This window comes from Gopherus evgoodei, chromosome 6, assembly GCF_007399415.2.
Source record: "Gopherus evgoodei ecotype Sinaloan lineage chromosome 6, rGopEvg1_v1.p, whole genome shotgun sequence".
Taxonomy (NCBI): Eukaryota; Metazoa; Chordata; order Testudines; family Testudinidae; genus Gopherus; species Gopherus evgoodei.
In genome coordinates this window covers 12,571,233-12,589,538 of record NC_044327.1, presented here as the reverse complement: position 1 = coordinate 12,589,538, position 18,306 = coordinate 12,571,233, and the positions used below count along the sequence as shown (strand labels likewise).

Sequence of the window (18,306 nt, the reverse complement as noted above, 5' to 3'; positions counted from 1 at the left end):
GAATATTTAACAAAGGGAACTAAAGGAGAGCCTGGACTATAGGAAAAAGTGTCCCCTTACCTCTCTACCTGAGTGAAGCTGTGCTATTCCCATTCATGGATGGGGATTGGGGCTTCTGGCTGTAGTCTGAGTTCTGGCTTGTCATAATGATCTGCAGGTGGGAACACTTGGCTGAGGTGGCTGAATCAGCTGAGACTGGGGTGTTGGGTAACTGATATGTATCTCAAACAGATGATGTAGGAAACACTAAAGGAAAACCAGCCTGGTGCCTTCCCATAATGGAAATACTTTCTGGCTAGTGGTCTCACTCTCACCTCTAGGGGTGATGGTATCAATTTATTTGAACTGGAATCTGTTTCTTTACCAGATCAGTCTCTAACTGATAATAGAAAATACTTGTATTTTACCAGCTAAATTAGCTTTAAAATAACCAGTCTGCCCTAGTGGAGATCTCTCATGTAATTAAATATCCACGGAGACTGAAACACTACTTACTCTAGCTGTTCTAGAGGTCCCAGCATTCACCAGTGAGACTCCCAATTCAGTGTTCTCTGTGTGTAGTCAAAGACTGCTACCTTCAGCAGGATAACTTCTGTCAGTAATTGTACTCTGGTACAAATGGAATTAACCCCGGCATTATCTGGGAAAAGACTGAACTAGGAGGGTGCCCGTGATGAACTGTGTGGCAGTCCCGGTGTTCCCCTTGGGTGGCATTGTTGGGTCTCTAAGTCTGAATAGAAGCTTTGGGAATGTGTAACACTGACAGACCCTGGTTGTTGGTGGGCAGGATTGAACCTTGGACCTCTGGAGCTAAATGCATGAGCTAAAAGCCAAGGCTACTAGCTACAGCTGTAGAGCAGACTCATTAATCTCTCTAACTGGTCTTGGTGCCACTAGATGGGACAGAACACCACACCCAGAAGGTGTGGGTTACAAGTGCATCCCTGGGCTTGAGGAACTGTCTGTCTCTGGGCCTGCCTTGGATCAAAGGTTTAACACAAGGGCCTGCCCTGCCTGTAGGTAGTATGTTACCACAGGGGCACAACCTGGTCTGGCTTTTAGAGAAAACAGAACTGGAGCAGCTCTCCTGGTGTCCTTACACAATATTGATTTGAGTGTTTCCTGTTATAGCCCCTCAATATTCCTTTTCGGGTCTTGCAGGAACATCTCACTCCACCATGTCTGCTAACGAAAATGAAACACAGGTAGAGATCCAGGCACAGGAGCAACAGGTGGGTCCCTCCTGGGGAGGCAGGTGTGCTTGGCAGCGAGAGTCACTGTTCTGGCTTGAATGTGCCTATTGCTGGAGATGGGGACTCGTAACCACAATACTAGCCGATGCTTCAAGTTCCAGTTCTCAGAATGCTGGAGTCACTGCCAAGAAGTGCCTCCTGAATCCAGGATGAGCACTAGCACTGGTGACCCTGTGAATGCTGTCTGCACTAACACTGGCAAATCCCTTTTTTCTAGTAGTGCCCAAGGGCTCCAAAAAGGAGGGGGGCATTGTACCAGGTGCTGGACAGAGACATGGCTCCTGATTGGGAGAGACTGCACTTGGAAAGACAAAGTTGCTCTGTTCCCATTCTCGCTGACAGAATGAGATTGTGACACAGTTCTGTTTTGTTGGTGGGCATGCCAGGATGCAAACAGAGTTCCTGAGATCTTGCTTGAATATAAGCAGCTATTCTAATGGAACCAGGCTTCTGGGTGGGTAACTAATGTCTTGGGCAAGCCACTGAAACCCTGCTGACAGGGCCAGGAGGCTGCCTAGCTCTGAGGACAGTCTCCTACAGAATCAGTGGTTGCAGAAGGAAAGAGACAGGGGCACCTTGACAAGCCAGGAGCACTTCCCCAACTGACTCCCCTTTTCCCTCCCTCAGACTGCAGTAGGCAGGGTGGCTGGCCTGCCCTTGGTCAGCTCTGCCTGTGAGATGGCCTCTGCCAGCTATGCAGCCACCAAAGAGACCCACCCAGCCATCAAAGCTGTATGTGAGGTGGCAGAGACTGGGGTGATGGCCATCACCTCTGCTGCCATCATCGGGGCACAGCCCATCCTGGACCATCTGGAGCCACAACGTGAGTAAGAGAAGGGACGCAGGAACTCTCCTATGTGCATGGCAGGGGAGGTGAATCTGACTGCAGGCTCAGCCTACAGGGCTCTAGGCCCATTACTGAACTCTACCTCCAACTGGCAGCAAACTGAATCTGCAGACTCCCGTCTCCTGTGCCACTGACCTCTGCTAGCTCCTAGAGTGATCTGGCCAAGGCACTGGCCTTGTCCGGAGCAGCTCGGATGGCTGCAGCAGCTTCTCTTGGTTACTCTTGCTCAGGTACCAGTGCTGAGCTGGGCCAGCCTAGAGGGAGGCAGTGCCCAGGCACAATCCCTGGTGTGTGTGGCTGGCCCAGTGGCACACAGCCACATGCACTGAGTATGGCACCTAATGCCATTGAGCAATACTTGCTAGAGGGCACTGGCTGCAGCTTCAGTGCTAAAGGGATCTGAGCCCATTGCAGGCACTGGAGACTCCTGAAACCCTCTAGGAGAAGCTGGGAGTGGCAGCTGGGATCTCCTGAATGCTATGACTGGCTCCATAGCCTTGGGCAATTTACCCAAACCCTCTTCCTTCCCCATCAGTAACCTGGGGACACTTGCTTAGGAACACCAGTCCCTCCATGTACACAGATTAGCAGCCCCACAAGATCGGTGCACATGAAGGAATTAAAGGAACTAGTTCTGTGGTTGTGTTACAGTTGCAGCAGCCAATGAATATGCCTGTAGAGGTCTGGACAGACTGGAGGAGCAGCTGCCCATCCTGCAGCAGCCGATTGAGAAGGTAACCACACTAGTCTCCAGGCTGGTCCTGGCGCAGGCTGAGGCTGTGGGCCCTTCACTTCTGCCAGGTGTTCAGTGGCCTCTCTTCTGACCCCTTTTTCCCTAGGTGGCTTTGGATGCCCAAGACCTAGTGTGTGCCACAATGGTGGGTGCCAAGGATGCAGTCTGCAGCACGGCCACTGAGGCAAAGGATGCAGTGACCAGCATGGTGGGTGTGGCCAAGGGGGCTGTCCAGGAGAGCGTGGAGGTGACCAAATCTGCGGTGACCAGCAGCATGAGCACAGTGATGGGCTCCAGCATGGGGCAGATGGCTGCAAGTGGCATTGACATGGCATTGGCAAAATCTGAGCAGTTGGTGGACCACTACCTCCCCATGACAGAGGAGGAGCTTGGTAAGAACCCCTTTGCTGAATACAAACCAATGGGACCCTGATGTCTTGGGACATGGCTTGGACTCCCAGTATTCATAGCTGAGATGCCAAAGAAACCATCTCTCCTTGTGGTTCCCTTGCAGCATAGCTTGGCTTCTAGGCCTCCCCTTGTTCCTTCATGTTGGGCCCTCTTCTAGCTGATGGAAGGAGGCTGGTCTAATGGCTTTGACACTGCTCCCTGTGCAGCTACCAGCTCCCTGGCTGGTCAGTGCCGCAAGACATCCAAACCTGCCCTGAGAGAGATTCTGTAGGCCACAAGCTTTGGGAGGTCTGAATGCAGCTGCCTTGTATCCTGCCTGCCAACCAGTGGTGCAAGTAGATTTTAACTCTTACCAGTACAGTGTTTCATGGGAGTGACCCAAAGGTGGAGACATGTGACCCCACATACACAACCCCACTCCTAGACAGGAGATGCAGCTGCATGGAAGGGATGGTGGAGCAGCTGTGGGTGGTACAGCCACACTGAAGAAGCTGCTGCTGTTCTGCTCCTTTTGCCATTGTGTTTCCCGGGAGAGACCTGCAGTGTTCAGCAGATACCAAATGTCTTGCTGGTACAGCATACCAGCAATAAATGTCTTAATGGTACAGCGTACCTGACCATACTGGCTTACTTGCACTACTGCTGCCAGCTGATCCCTCTTCCCCCTTGCAGCTGAGCTTGCAACAACTCCAGTGGAAGGAGCAGGAGAGGCTCCTGGAGAGCAGCAGAGTTACTACGTGCGTCTGGGTTCCCTTTCGAGTACGCTGCGCCAGCGAGCCTACCAGCACACCCTGGGCAAGATGAGACAAGCCAGGCAGTGCACCCTGGAGGCCCTCTCCCAGCTCCAGCAAACCATTGACCTGGTAGGAACATGACCCTCTCCTCTTCCCTGTAAATGCTATGGGCCACGGTCTCTGCAGCCTCCTGTGCTCAGTGCCATTGGCACTGTTTGTTCCTAGGCCCCGCAGTGTCACTGCAGTAGTGCTGCCTGCCTGCTACCCACAGTTAGCTGTGAGGGAGGTTCCCTGGCCAGCCGCTTCCTGCTGTTTCCAGCTAACTGCACTCTCCTCCTGCAGATCAACAATGCCAAACAGGCTGTAGATCAGAAGCTTCACAATGGCCAGGACCGTCTGCACCAGATGTGGCTCCAATGCTGCAGGGGGAAGTTTGAAGGGCAGGAGGGCCCAGACTCAGCAGAGGTATTCTCCTTCTCGCCCTGACAGCCTTGCTCTAGCAAACTCCCCTTATCTGTAAGGGTGACTTGCAGATACTCCAGTCTGTCTTGCTTTCTTCCTCCAGCAGGTTGAAGCTCAGGCTCTAGCCATGTCCCAGAGCCTCACCCAGCAACTGAAAACCACCTGCCTTACACTCCTGGGCAGCATCCAAGGCCTTCCCCACTCTATCCAGGACAGGGCCCAGCAGGTCTTCAGCAGTATAGAAGAGCTCCAGGCTTCCTTCTCCAGTGCCAGCTGTTTCCAGGATCTGTCCAGCAGTGCCCTTGCCCAGAGTCGGGAGAAGGTGGCCAAGGCCCGGGAGTCCCTGGATGAGCTGCAGGAATATGTGACGCAGAATATTCCCCTGGACTGGATCGTGGGACCCTTCACTCCCACTGGAGACTCCACACCATGTCCTGATGAGCTGGTGGAGGAAGGAAAGAAGGTGGAGGCCTGAATGGTTCCATTCCCCCTGCTGCTGGAAGGAATCCAGCTGAATTGCCTGCATAGTTAGTGTGGGCTCTCCTTGCTGAGGCCATGGTTCTGCTTTGGCAGATGGTGCACTGATTTCAGTTCTTCCTTATTCAGGTTCTTTAATTCTGCAGGTCATTTCCCGCGGCACACTTCCCCGGAACCGTTTATTACCAGTTACAGGGTGGCATTGCTAATCATGCAGGACTGCACCCCTTACAGGGCTAGTCTGCTTCTCTGAGGACATGGCTTGTGACCGACACACAGCTGTCTTCCTCTGTACATACGAAATGCTGCTGAGCTTGGTTTTTTCCTAGCTCTTTGTATTGTATAAAACTAGGGTTTAACTTGAGAATAAATCTCAACTGCATTAAAATTGCTGTCTGCTTAATGCACGAGCTGGGAAGGGATCACATTATGTACAGTACATGTGACCCTGCTTGTATATCTGCCTCCTTCACACCCATTCACCCTCCTTTTCTCTGGCAGGGCCCTAGAGTGGCTGAGCTCATCTCCTGGGTGAAGGCATCTCTTCAGGTGCCTCCATTTGACATGCTTCCTTTGAGACTCTTCTCAAATAGGAGGCAACAGCCCATTGGAAACACTCATCTGGCTTTCAGTGTGTAGCAAGTCAACACTACAGCCTCTGAGATCAAATAACAGACGGAAAGACCCAGGGTGTTAGAGCACTATGGCCTTGAGAGGAAATTGGGGTGGAGAACTGAGAACCTACTATTGGTAATGAGCACAGTTAAAAGGGTAACATACAGTGATGTGAGACTGCCAGGCCTTGCCTCTCAGGGCCAGCTTTAGGCCACTTCAACCAATTCCCCTGAATCAGGTGCTGCCCCTGAGAGGGCCCCATGCCCAAGCCCCAGTACGGCATACAGGCAAGAGCCAGTGTGCTGTACTGGGGTGGCCTGGCTTCCCCAGGGGGCAATTTAAAGGGCCTGGGGAAGTGGTGGGGCTCTGTTGGCTGTTTAAAGGGCTGGGGCAATAGAAGCAGGGGAGCTCCAGGCCCTTTAAATTGCCACCAGAGCCCCAGGCAGCTGCTGCTGCTACCCTGGTGGGAGAGGGAGGAGGGGGCACTCACTATACAGGGTGGGCTGTACCCCTTTGTACCTTCACCCCTACCTGCAGCTAGCCAGGCTCCAGCCAGCCCTGCCCCACCAGCCTGTGGCTCCAGCCAGCCCCTGCCGTACCCTCCTGCCTGAAGCCAGCCAGTCGCACACCCCCTTGCCCTTCCTGCAGCCAGACCCTACCTCCAGTCAGCCCCTGCCCTGCCTCCAGCTAGCCCCATGTCCACTGGTGCTCTGCAGTTCCCAGGGCAGTAACCCTGCACACCTCCTTCAATGAGGGAGGGAAGAGAGCAGCTGGGACCCACACATGTGCACACCCTAGGGTGACACAACAGCAAGTGTGAAAAATTGGGATGGGGTGGGGGGGTAATAGGATCCTATATAAGAAAAAGACCCCAAAATTGGGACTGTCCCTATAAAATCAGGACATTTGGTCACCCTAGCACACCCCCAGGAAGTGGTGGGGACCCACACATGTGAAACAGAGCTCATTTCTAGTTCAGGCCCATCTTTTTAAAAAAAAACTTTAGGTAGGGTTAACATACATCTGTATTTTCCCAGATATGTCAGGCTTTTTGGTTCATAAATTGCAATCGGGCAGGAAAATACGGATGTATGGTAACCCTACTGATACAAAAAATACATACTATGGTACATCCCTTAAATCAGAACTTTTTATAGGGAACTGGTTGCCAAAAAATGAAAGGCTTTTTTTAACATGGGTTGTGGTTTTTCTGGTCTTTTGTTTTTTAAGTTATCCCTGCAGGGGTCCTGCTGAAAATGTTCAAAGTGGGCCCCGCACTTCCTAAAGTCAGCCTTGTTGTCTCTAGTCCAGTGCAATGACTCTAAGTAGAGCAGCTACTTCAACCTAGATCAGAAGCATCACAATGGCCAGGACCATCTCATGACAGCTGAACAGGTTGGAAGTGTCTAGGAAAAGAGTTGGTGATTTGACCACTCCAGGCAACTGGCATTTAACAAAACACACACAGGGGGACTAGCTGCAAGAAACAGAGCAGCAGATAGTCTTGCTGAAGCATGGACGTCAGCCCTCCTGCATCCTCTCCTCCCTGCCATTAGCCAAGAACCTGTCTAACATTTCCTAGTGCAAACCTAGCCAGGCCAATAACAGTACAGGTACATGGCTCATGGTTGTGGGAGATGCATAATAGGACCAGCACTGGGCTTTTAATGCATTTTCCTGAGAGCTTGTGTCTACACTTGAAGCCACTTGTTTAGTATTATCTAGGCAGCTCCATCACTGTTGCTTATCCTAACTAGGGCTTGAGCTATTAAAAAGCTTCAGGCAAGGACATGTCTCCTGGCTTCAGCGCTGCAGCAGCACCATGACCAGGAATGGCTTAAAGATGCCACTATTCTCAAAGATGGAGAATAGTAACCAAAGTGGTGATGTAGGCAGCTCACATGGCTGGTTACTCCTGACCTCATTGGACAAGGCCTCTCTTGTACACCAGTGGACTGGGGATGTCAAGCTCCCTAACTGACAGGGTGCTATCACTGAGGCTACTCTGCCTGTGTAACTGGAGGTGTGTTATAAACCCTACTGTGCTCTGGATTAACAGAGGTCCCTCCAACACACTCATGGGGAAGAGTGAGAGTAAAAGCACTAGCTAGGTGGAGCCCTGCTTGTGTGAGTAAAGGTCCTAGCCAGCTCCTTTTAGGGATATAGAAGCATAACTAACTACAGATTTTTAGTAGTCCTGGTCAGCTAATCTGACGTCTGTGTTCAAGCCTTTTGCTATTTAGTCCAAGTCTAATAAAATGTGTAAAGTCAATGAGTGAATTTCACATCAGCAGATCTTAGCTTCAAACTTGGATAGAAACAGCTACTGGATTTTCTTTACACCATGACGAACGTTGTAGCCTGCATTTCCCCAGCACGGCCCCTACAGCTAATCTTTTCATAGAGAAGGAGTGGTTCTAACACATCCCCAAGCCAGGGTCAGACCTAAGATACCCCATAGAAACTGTTGCTGGACCAGTCTTAAGTTACAGAAAGCAAACTGACCAATCCCTGGATGCAGTGTTTATGGCACATGGAACAATGAGTTAGTTCAACAGGCCCCAGCATGATACACCAACTGGCTCAAGTGTTTAATTTAATGGCCTATTAGAGGATCCAAGGTATGAGCAGAGAGATCACAACAGCTCCATCCCAGTGGTCTGAATATTAGGAGGAGAAATGGGAAAAGGAAAGAGATGCTTGCTGCTGCAGCTGGCTCTCCCTCCTGGGTGGTACCCCCTGGATTATTAGCAATTGTAGCTGCAGATACTGCATAGGAAGACTTGCATACCTATACATAGGTATAACAAGTGGGGTTCCGCAGGGGTCTGTTTTGGGACTGGCTCTGTTCAATATCTTCATCAACGACTTAGATGTTGGCATAGAAAGTACGCTTATTAAGTTTGCAGATGATACCAAACTGGGAGGGATTGCAACTGCGTTGGAGGACAGGGTCAAAATTCAAAATGATCTGGACAAATTGGAGAAGTGGTCTGAGGTAAACTGGATGAAGTTCAATAAAGACAAATGCAAAGTGCTCCACTTAGGAAAGAACAATCAGTTTCACACATACAGAATGGGAATAGGCTGTCTAGGAAGGACTATGGCAGAAAGAGATCTAGGGGTCATAGTGGACCACAAGCTAAATATGAGTCAACAGTGTGATACTGTTGCAAAAAAAGCAAACGTGATTCTGGGATGCATTAACAGGTGTGTTGTAAACAAGACACGAGAAGTCATTCTTCCGCTCTACTCTGTGCTGGTTAGGCCTCAACTGGAGTATTGTGTCCAGTTCTGGGCACCGCATTTCAAGAAAGATGTGGAGAAATTGGGGAGGGTCCAGAGAAGAGCAACAAGAATGATTAAAGGTCTAGAGAACATGACCTATGAAGGAAGGCTGAAAGAATTGGGTTTATTTAGTTTGGAAAAGAGAAGACTGAGAGGGGACATGATAGCAGTTTTCAGGTATCTAAAAGGGTGTCATCAGGAGGAGGGAGAAAACTTGTTCACCTTAGCCTCTAATGATAGAACAAAAAGCAATGGGCTTAAACTGCAGCAAGGGAGATTTAGGTTGGACATTAGGAAAAAGTTCCTAACTGTCAGGGTGGTTAAACACTGGAATAAATTGCCTAGGGAGGTTGTGGAATCTCCATCTCTGGAGATATTTAAGAGTAGGTTAGATAAATGTCTATCAGGGATGGTCTAGACAGTATTTTGTCCTGCCATGAGGACAGGGGACTGGACTCGATGACCTCTCGAGGTCCCTTCCAGTCCTAGAGTCTATGAATCTATGAATCTATGTGCTCTGAACACATTTGGGCCTCTTCTGCTATGCGCATGTACATGTGGTGGGGGGGGCTATGGATGGAAAGTTGGTTTCTATGCCCTGAGTATGCAATGGTCTCTGTGTGCTGGGGATCCTTGCTCCTGTGCAGAGCCCTTGGGAACTCAACTACTCTTCCCAACTGCCTGTGAAGTTAATGGGGGTCTGAATAAATGCAGGGGCTGGTTTGTGCAGGGCTCACTGTAGGATCAGGACCTAACACTGCCCTACTCTGGCACTTGCAGCCACTGAAGCTGAGGATCATGTTTTTGGATGGAGGCCCACTCACAACCCTCTGTGGGACAGAACCATGGATATGAAAACCTAGGCTTGCTTTAAAGGAGTGACATGAGCACCAGCCTACGCCCCAGGCCTCTGTCACTCTCCCCAACTGCTCCAGCCACTTGCACTCCCTGCTTTGACCTTACTGCATGTGTGAAGGGAAATGGAGAGGTTATGGAAAGAAGTTATCCATGGTGTGATCTGCTGTCACTCCAGCTGGGAAGGGCTGTGGCACTGGAGTAACTAGGCCAGGAATGATAATGGGGAGAGGGCAGAATTGAGTATAGTGGCTATATCGGACACACACCCCCCAAGCTTTTCCCTGAGTTTGTCTCCACACTTAGTCCTGCCCTATGGCTGTCATCCCCAGCATCTCCCCAAAGACTCCTCTGGTACCACCTGAGCCTGTGGGTTCCACGTATTGAACTGATACTTATATTAGACTGAGTGCAGTTAGTGGAGATGGGAAACGCTATCAACAGCAAAGGTAAAAGGCACCCTGGAGAGTCTGCTGAGGAAATGCCTGTTCTTGGGACAGTGCTCCTGACGGCATCAACTCGTACACGGGCCAGACACCAAACCATGGCAGAGAGATTGTCAAACATTTATCAGGGCTCCCAGGAGAGAGCAAGACTCAGGTAATGATACTGGATGGAGTTCTTAGTTCGATTCACTACGTATGAATAGTACTGGGGTAAGGGCCAAAGGCCTCACCCGGGAATGGAGCCCCATCTGCTGAACGCTACACAAAGAGGTCATCTGCCAGGAGAAATACCACCCAGCATGAGCCAGCCCTGGGACACACCCAGCCTCTGCCTAAGTGGATGGGGAAGCAAACAGCTGCAGCAACCACCCTGCTGCCCACTGACCTGAATGCCTAGATTGAAACACACCAATGAGCCAGTGTGGAATTCCCTGGCTGATGGGCACTTCCAAAATGAGGGCTAAATTCATTGGCAGTGTGGTGGGCCTGATGCAGGCATATCACCTAGTCTATGCTGGGAGGATGCTTAAGACTTTAGCCCCCATCCTGCGCCAGGAGCAGCCTGGGTCCTCTCTCGGCTGAGTGCACAGGCGTATTACGCTGCTCGGCAGGCACCAGGAGCTGGAGGGTTGCCTGAGGAGAAGCATCCACATGCAATGTGTGAGGAGGTCCCTTGTGATATACACATACCGTCCCAGGGGAAAACCCTGCAGTCCCGATCCTACACTAGCTCTCTGCTGCTGTGAGTAGAGTTGCCCTGAAGCCCACCCTCAGCTCGTTTCCTGAGGTCAGCAGAGCTGCACAACAGCAGGGCCTGCCCATGGGCAGTCAGGTGCTGGATGTGGCCTACCCTAGGAAATGTCCCCTCAGCACTCCACAGGCATCCCACCACCTTCTACATGAACCAAGGAGAACTCAGAGCCGTGAAAACAGCTTCCACGGTCTCGTATAGCATCACAGTGGTCAACGCTCCTATCTGGAACAGCTGGGACTCTATATAGGCAAACAACCCTCCTAACGCTGCTATTTTCCAGGCTCCACCCCAATTCCAGACCTCAGTGATCAGGGTAGAGAGTGCACCTTCCTGATTGCTTTGTTGAGCTGTCTGTCAAGTGGCCCCTGCCCTCTGCTGACATCATCACTGGGCTATAAAAGCTGTGCAGGGGCTGGTTTGTGTACTGTTGAGGGAGCTTCAGAGTGCAGGCTTGGTGCGAGGTGGGCTGAGAGCTGGAGTTACACTGTGGCTTTGGGGTTCCAGGGTCTGGAGTGTTGAGGTCTGGGGGGATTGTTTTGTTTGAGCTTGACTGTTGTTGGAATGGATCTTAAAGCTGTGCTTGGCTTGCTGTGTTTGGCTTTCAGTTGGGAGAGCTGAAGAGTTTGAACCTCTTTCAGTGCTTTTCATCCTTCAGGGGCACTGAGCTTGGCAAAGAGGCTCCAGCCTGGGGTGTGTCTATGGTCAGGGTGTGGTAGACATCTTCTCTCCCACCCCAGTGTCCAAGGAGTTGGTGCCCAGAAGTGGTTGGTCTGCTTGTGGGAAAGGAGAGAGGGCCAAACACTAGAAACTCCCAGGGCTGCTCTGTTCTTCCCCCCACCCCCCCTCAGCCTAGCCTTTGTTGCTGCAGGGGCCCTGCCAGCCCCTTCCTACTGCTCTGCTGGGGTTTGGTTCCTGGCATGTTGAGTGTGAGAGGGAGAAGCTGATTCCTCCCTTAGTGCAGTTATTGCCCTCACCCTGCAGCTCCCTGTCATGGCTCTGACTCCTGCTGGCAGGAGGCATTTCCCCTGCCTCTGCCTGACCCTGTGTCCTGCTCACTGAGGTTTCCAGGGCCTGGGACAGGTTTCCTTGGTCCCAGCTATCAGTGTAGCTAGGACAAGTCAGAAGAGAGAGTTGCAAAGGGCAATGGCTCTCCTGCATTACCTGGTCTTGCAGTGTGGCTTCCCTCCTTGGGGAAGCCTATAGTGCCTACCACAGTAGGGCACCTGACTGGCCAAGGGACTGCAGCAGCTGTTAGAAATGAGTGTGAGGCTGCAACCTGAGGCCTTCTGATCCCTTAATGGTCCCTCCTGCTTCTTGCAGTGACAACTCCCTTCTGCATGTCTGGTAACAGGAGTGAAATCCAGGCTGCCTGCCCTGAGCCCCACGGACAGGAGCATCAGGTAGGTCCATGCTGGGGAGCTGGCATCCCCCTGGCCTTCTGACAGAACTTCATTGTGGCAGAAAATGCTGGAGTGAAATGTTGTAGCAAATCTACTGCAGAGTCAACAAAACTCTTGATAAAAGCCAGTCTCTGAAGGGGAGTCCTGGGCAGCCTATCTGGAGCAGGGTCTCTCAGGTTTTCGAGGCTCCCACTCCACAGAGCAGCTAAGTGAAATCAATGTTCTTGTCACTCTTGCAGTTGCTATAACTGAAAAGGTCAATTTCCCAAATCTTGTTTCAAAACATCTTGGTGTTTCTGATTTTTAACTGTTTGGTGCTCTCTGGTTTGCAGAGAAGTTTATTTGTTTGGAAGAATAGCCAAATGGCTCTGGCAAGTGCTAACTAGAACAGTTCTAGAGCAGCCCAGCCCTAGTCACTGCTGCACTGGTTGCAGCTGATAACCCTAGAGCACAGTGGGATTCAGGCAGGACTCTTTCCGTCAACTAATTCTTGTGAAAGGAAGCCCAGGACTAGCTGTATTAATCCTGGTGGCAGCAGCAAGGATGAGGTTAGTGCTTAGCTGTGGGATCCCAGCCAGGGTATAATAGATAAATATAGCCCCCTATGCTGCTGGAAGCAGAGCTCTGCTATGCTGTACATGTGCAGAAGAACGCAAGGAACATTCTGGGGATGTCACTAGCTGCTATTGCTGTGGGGGTGGGGGGCAGAAATCCCCTGGGATGGGGGAGCCCTGTAGCTAGCTGGGTGCAGAGTTCACTTGGTCCAGATGGTGGATGTTCCCCAGCTGACTCCCCTTTTCCCTCCCTCAGACTGCAGTGGGTAGGGTGGCTGGCCTGCCCTTGGTGAGCTCTGCCTGTGAGATGGCCTCTGCCAGTTATGAAGCCACCAAAGAGACCCATCCAGCTGTGAAAGCTGTCTGTGAGGTGGCAGAGACTGGGGTGAGGGCCATCACCTCTGCTGCCATCACTGGGGCACAGCCCATCCTGGACCAGCTGGACTCGCAGAGTGAGTAAGGGAGGGGAGGCAGGAATACTCCTGTATGAACAGCCTGGGGTGGGTACTGGGCTTGACAAAGAGGCTCCAGCCTGGGGCATGTCTACGTGACAGATCCTGCCTTAGTTCAAATGAGCATTTGTAGACAATACCTCTCTCCTGGTTCACTGTCTCCTTGCAGCTGGACATAGGTCCTAGGACAAGACACTGGGCAGGCAGGTAACACTCCATGGGGACTAGTGCTGCTCTGCAGGGATTGCTATGGGGCAGGGCATGGTTTCCCCTGTCCATGGGCTGAGAAGCCAGCTGAGAGCGAGCAACATCCAGCCCTGATCTCTCCATAGCCATAAAGCCAATGGGACACTAACCAGTCCACAAAATGCTGGAGTGATGCTTGCAGGAGCCCATGGGAATCCCTGACGAGCTAGAGTGCAACAGAACATTAATCTCCAAGAGATTCTGGTTGCTTAAGGGAGCTGTCTTGTTCTCCTGAGGGATCTTGGGGCTAGTGCTCTGAACCCAGAACTGGCAGCCAGGACCTGACTTCTAATCCTGACTCTCATGTGACTTTGTTGGCCAAGTTGCATAACCTCTTCCTGAGCCCCACATGAGGAGGCTATTTACAACAAAGGGACATTGGGGTAAGGGGTTCCCCTGCCCAAATGCTTGCTGTGATTGAGCACATAGGAAGGAGTTGAGGGAAACAACTCTGATCCTCTTCTAGTTGCAGCAGCAAATGAATATGCCTATAAGGGACTAGGCACCCTGGAGGGGAAGCTGCCAGTGCTGCAGCAGACTGTGCAGAAGGTAAGAACCCTTCATCTTGGTTACAAAACACACATTATGGTTTGTGGGCAGACCACAATTACTGCCATGTCTACTCCATTGATGCTCCTAAGTAGCAACCAACACTTTCTTGAAATCCAGGTTCTGTTGGGAGCTTCCCACAGCTGTAACACCTCCACAAAGAGGCCACAGTCAGCTCAATGTGGGGGGAGGTGTGTGAATGCTGGTTAGTATGCTAGAAAACTTGCACAGATGAGCATTAACCACTTGGAGGGAGAGATCCTGCCCCGCTTCCAGGCTTCTCTTGCTGTGCTTTTCTCTTCTCATTCCCCCTCCCCTGCCCCCAAAACCCATCTCTTAGCTCTAATGTAAGAGTGCCACAACCTCCCCTTTGACACCTGCCTCTAGGTGGCTTCAGATGCCCAAGACCTTGTGCATGCTGCAGTGGCAGAGGCCAGGGATGCAGTCTGCAGCATGGCTGGTGAGACAAAAGACACAGTGACCCGCATGGTGGGTGTGGCCAAAGGGGCTGTCCAGGAGAGCATGGAGATGACCAAATCTGCAGTGACCAGCAGCATGAACAGAGTGCTAGGGAAATCTGAGCAACTGATTGACCACTACCTCCCCATGACAGAGGAGGAGCTCGGTAAGAATACTGGTGCTGGATCTCCAGGGCCCAATAGCAAAATGGGGCTTTGTTAACCTCTGTATCCTACTCCTCTGCTCCCTCATGCTCTGTGAGGTAACAAGGGCAATGCAACCCACCCTGATCACATGGGCCTGCTGTCTCTCTTGCAACTTGAGACTCTGACTTATTTTCTGCCCATTAAGTGGCAGCTAGTGGACATCCTGCAGCAAATATTGGCAGCTGGAATCAGTTGACCAGAGATCCTTTCTTTACAGAAAATATGGTATTGGTGGGTGAAGGCAAATCCCCAGTCTCATCCAGGAGGCAGGGCTTGGAATGAATCCTGATGTCCACATCTCTGTCTGCTCCCTCATTGTAGTGATCCTCACCTTGTGTGTTTGACACATCAGTGCCTGTAGCTAGGCCTCCATAGCCTGGAACAGGATACCACATGCTTGGGTCTGGCTCTGCAGTTCATCTCATCGCAACTGACCACTTCTCTTGCTGTATTCTAGCTGAGCTGGGAACCACTATGGAGGGGTCTGGAGAGCAGAAGAGTTACTTTGTGCGTCTGGGTTCCCTTTCTACCAAACTCCGCCAGCGAGCCTACCAGCATGCCCTGGGCAAGATGAGACAAGCCAGGCAGCACACCCTGCAGGCCCTCTCCCAGCTCCAGCAAACCATCAACCTGGTAGGGCCTTTACTCTTATTGTGCTTTCCCCTGTAGCTGCTCTAATCACTGAAGCTCAAACTGGTGCTTGCCAAGCTCTGGATGTCCCTGAATGATCATATGAGCAGGTGTGTGTGTGTGGGTCATGTAGTGTCTGCACACAACTACAGTTCAAAGCCCAGCTGGGTGCCATGTAGTGCTGGGTGCATGATATAGGACACCCACTCCCATGGATGCAGGTGGCACTGGTCTTTGGTGGCTGCAGAAGTCAATAGCTCCCTTCCAGGTGGAGGGTCTCTAGCCTAGTGGTATCACAGGTGTGGGACTGTCCCCTTCACTCAGCTTCTGCTGCTCCCCTGTACACAAGACATACTGGGAGTCACTCTTGTTCTCCACTGTCCTGCATAGTGACTGAACCCCTGTGTCCTTCTAGATGGAACATGCCAAGCAGGCTGTGAGTCAGAAGGTTCATGATGGGCAGGAGAAGCTGCAGCAGATGTGGCTGGAGTGGCACAAGGGCCAGCTGGGAGGCAGTGAGGATGACAGCTCACCACAGCCAGAGGTATCTGATGGGTTGTACCCCTGGGGTTCAATCTAGGAGCAGTTGGAACCACTGAGCCCCCTAACAACTCATCTGGGTTGGCCTTTCTCATGTTGCTCTGCTGACAACAGTCCTTGGAGAGGCTGGCTGTGAATCACCCACCACAACAGCAGGTGGCTCCACACACCCAGCTGAGTTACCTGAGTGCTTTACCTAAGCCATTCATGGACAAACAGGAGGCCCTCCAGCCAATTTCCCAGGTCCCCTGCCATGCACCACTACTAGAACAAAAACCTAGAATTATGCTGTCTTGTACAGATCCCTGTGCAGCACAACGTATGCTCATTAATATAGTTTGCTTTTCCCTTGATGTGGGGAAGATATGCAACAGCCTCTGATCAGAGAGGATTCCCAAACACTTCACTTTAAGACATACACACTGTTAAGATAAAACAAGTTTAACTACAGAAAGATAAGACTTTAAGCAATTAAGTGAAAGCAAGCACATTACTTAGGCTTAGTTAGCATTTATTTGCTAATATACTTGATATGGTTTGAATTAGCAATTTCTCACCCTGGCTGATATGAGCAGTCCACCAAGTTTCTATAGCTAGGCTAGAAATCCCTTTTAGCCTCGGACTAGCACTTTCCCTAGCCTGCCTCTCAGGGATTTCCAAAAGTCTCCTTGTGTGGGGAGGAAGGCCAAGAGATCTCTCCACATGACAGGAACCCTTTGTTCCCAGCCCAGTTTGTGGGGGGGGGGGGGTACCAAATAGGAGTTCAGTGTCATGTGGTCTAGTCACATGCCCTTGCCTGCCTTGCTGAGTAATAGCAGCCATTACTCGTAGGCTGGCTGAAACCTTCACAGGAAGGCTAAGCTCTTCCATAGGCCACTGTCTTGGTGGATGGGCCATCAGCACTGTATAGCTGCTTCATTGTTGTGTCTCAAAGGCTGCTTGTGGGTGTCTTCAATTACATAGCAAAACTTTGTAACTTCACATACACTAGCATATACAATCTGAGATCTTAATGTTCAACAGATGAAGACTTTCAGAATGATACCTTACAAGGCATACTCTGTACAAAATGCCACAATCATATTACTATGGTGAATGTGGGGTGCAGAGTGTCAGTGTCACTGTCCTCTTGCTAAGATGCAGTGTGACAGGAGTGAGCTTCACACACACCTGGTCACACTCCCTCCTATCTCTCCACAGGAGATGGGGTCCCAGGCTCTAGCCACTTCCCATAACCTCATCCTGCAGGTGCAGACTGCCTGCCATAGCCTCCTGCCCAACATCCAGGGTCTCCCTGCCTCTCTCCAGGAGAAGGTTCAGCAAGCCTATGAGAACATGGGAGAGCTCCAGATTTCCTTCTCCAATGTCCAGTCCTTCCAGGAGCTGTCTGAGGGTATCCTGACCCAGACCCAGGAGAAGGTGACCAAAACCCAGGAATCCCTGGATGAGCTGCTGGAATATGTGGTGCAGAACGCTCCCCTCACATGGATCGTGGGACCCTTTGCTCCTGCTGGAGACTCTGCAGAGCCGGTGGGGGAACCAGCAGAGGAGAAGATCACAGCCTGAAGGTTTCATATCCATGTCTCCTCTGCCACCATGCTGCAGATGTTTGTGGTGAAGAGCATGTCGCACTCTTCAGTTATTGCAGCAACTCTCTCACAGAATGCAGGCAAATCTCATCACCTTGAGCCTAGTTGCACTGGGTCTGCTATTCTAATCCTTTGTTTCCTCACCTCCCCACTAGTTAGTGACTGACAGGATAACATCCCATGAGTACCCAACTGTCTAGAACATCCACCTATTACATGGGCCTTAGCTGGAAGGCATGTGTGTCATGGTGACTTGGTTTCTGACAGCTGTTGATGGGTTTGCAGGAAGGGAGAACCAGCTCAGTAGGACCTAACTTCCAGGCTGGAGAAGGGTGGGTCAGAGATGAGAACCCCACTACCATGGGAATCCTGGGGTGTTGAGCACATGCTGATTACAGGGGGCTGACTCCAGTCCACCTAGAGGTTCTAAGGTATCATTTGTTCAGCATGAGGGCTCCACCTTGCCTTCCTCCAAACAGCATTTAACCAATGCTGCTAGTTCAGTTATGAGTGTTCCTCCCACCTCTCATTCCTGTGCTGGGTTTCTCTAAGGTAACTGTAACAAGCCTTGTTTATGGAACTGCATATGGGCTAGTGGATAAAAAAGGTCTGTTTGTGACCAAACATTTCTGTAAGTTTACACAACTAGCCTCTTCCACAATAAACACAAGCTGCTTTCAACAAAGGTCTCATTCTTTTGTTCATCTGAATCATTTGCAGACTTCTCCACATGGTTCCCTGTCCTGCTATCCCATCTCAAATGGACCCTCTGGCTGAGCCAGCAGGTCCTGGACTCCAGCTCTCTG

The 18,306-nt window shown here is 51.1% G+C and overlaps 2 protein-coding genes across 2 annotated transcripts; both read left to right on the top strand.

Moving 5' to 3' along the window:
- Window positions 1–1,178: 1,178 nt before the first annotated feature.
- On the top strand, window positions 1,179–4,915 carry LOC115653485 (perilipin-3-like). The gene is made up of 7 exons (XM_030566847.1): window positions 1,179–1,232; window positions 1,881–2,076; window positions 2,752–2,834; window positions 2,940–3,225; window positions 3,917–4,107; window positions 4,321–4,443; window positions 4,547–4,915. Exons 1-7 carry the CDS (start codon window positions 1,179–1,181, stop codon window positions 4,913–4,915), a joined length of 1,302 nt encoding a protein of 433 aa, XP_030422707.1.
- A 5,184-nt stretch (window positions 4,916–10,099) lies between these two features.
- On the top strand, window positions 10,100–17,477 carry LOC115653484 (perilipin-3-like). The gene is made up of 8 exons (XM_030566846.1): window positions 10,100–10,124; window positions 12,196–12,275; window positions 13,086–13,281; window positions 13,994–14,076; window positions 14,464–14,701; window positions 15,199–15,374; window positions 15,787–15,915; window positions 17,112–17,477. Exons 1-8 carry the CDS (start codon window positions 10,100–10,102, stop codon window positions 17,475–17,477), a joined length of 1,293 nt encoding a protein of 430 aa, XP_030422706.1.
- The last annotated feature ends 829 nt before the right edge of the window (window positions 17,478–18,306 follow it).

Bases quoted from the DNA above. Each gene is read 5' to 3' on its own strand.
- LOC115653485 (XM_030566847.1), top strand. From the start codon at position 1,179: ATGTCTGCTAACGAAAATGAAACACAGGTAGAGATCCAGGCACAGGAG. The intron at 3,226-3,916 runs GTAAGAACCCCT...TCCCCCTTGCAG, and splicing joins CATGACAGAGGAGGAGCTTG to CTGAGCTTGCAACAACTCCA. The intron at 4,108-4,320 runs GTAGGAACATGA...CTCCTCCTGCAG, and splicing joins TCCAGCAAACCATTGACCTG to ATCAACAATGCCAAACAGGC.
- LOC115653484 (XM_030566846.1), top strand. From the start codon at position 10,100: ATGGGAAACGCTATCAACAGCAAAG. The intron at 13,282-13,993 runs GTGAGTAAGGGA...ATCCTCTTCTAG, and splicing joins GGACCAGCTGGACTCGCAGA to TTGCAGCAGCAAATGAATAT. The intron at 15,916-17,111 runs GTATCTGATGGG...ATCTCTCCACAG, and splicing joins ACAGCTCACCACAGCCAGAG to GAGATGGGGTCCCAGGCTCT.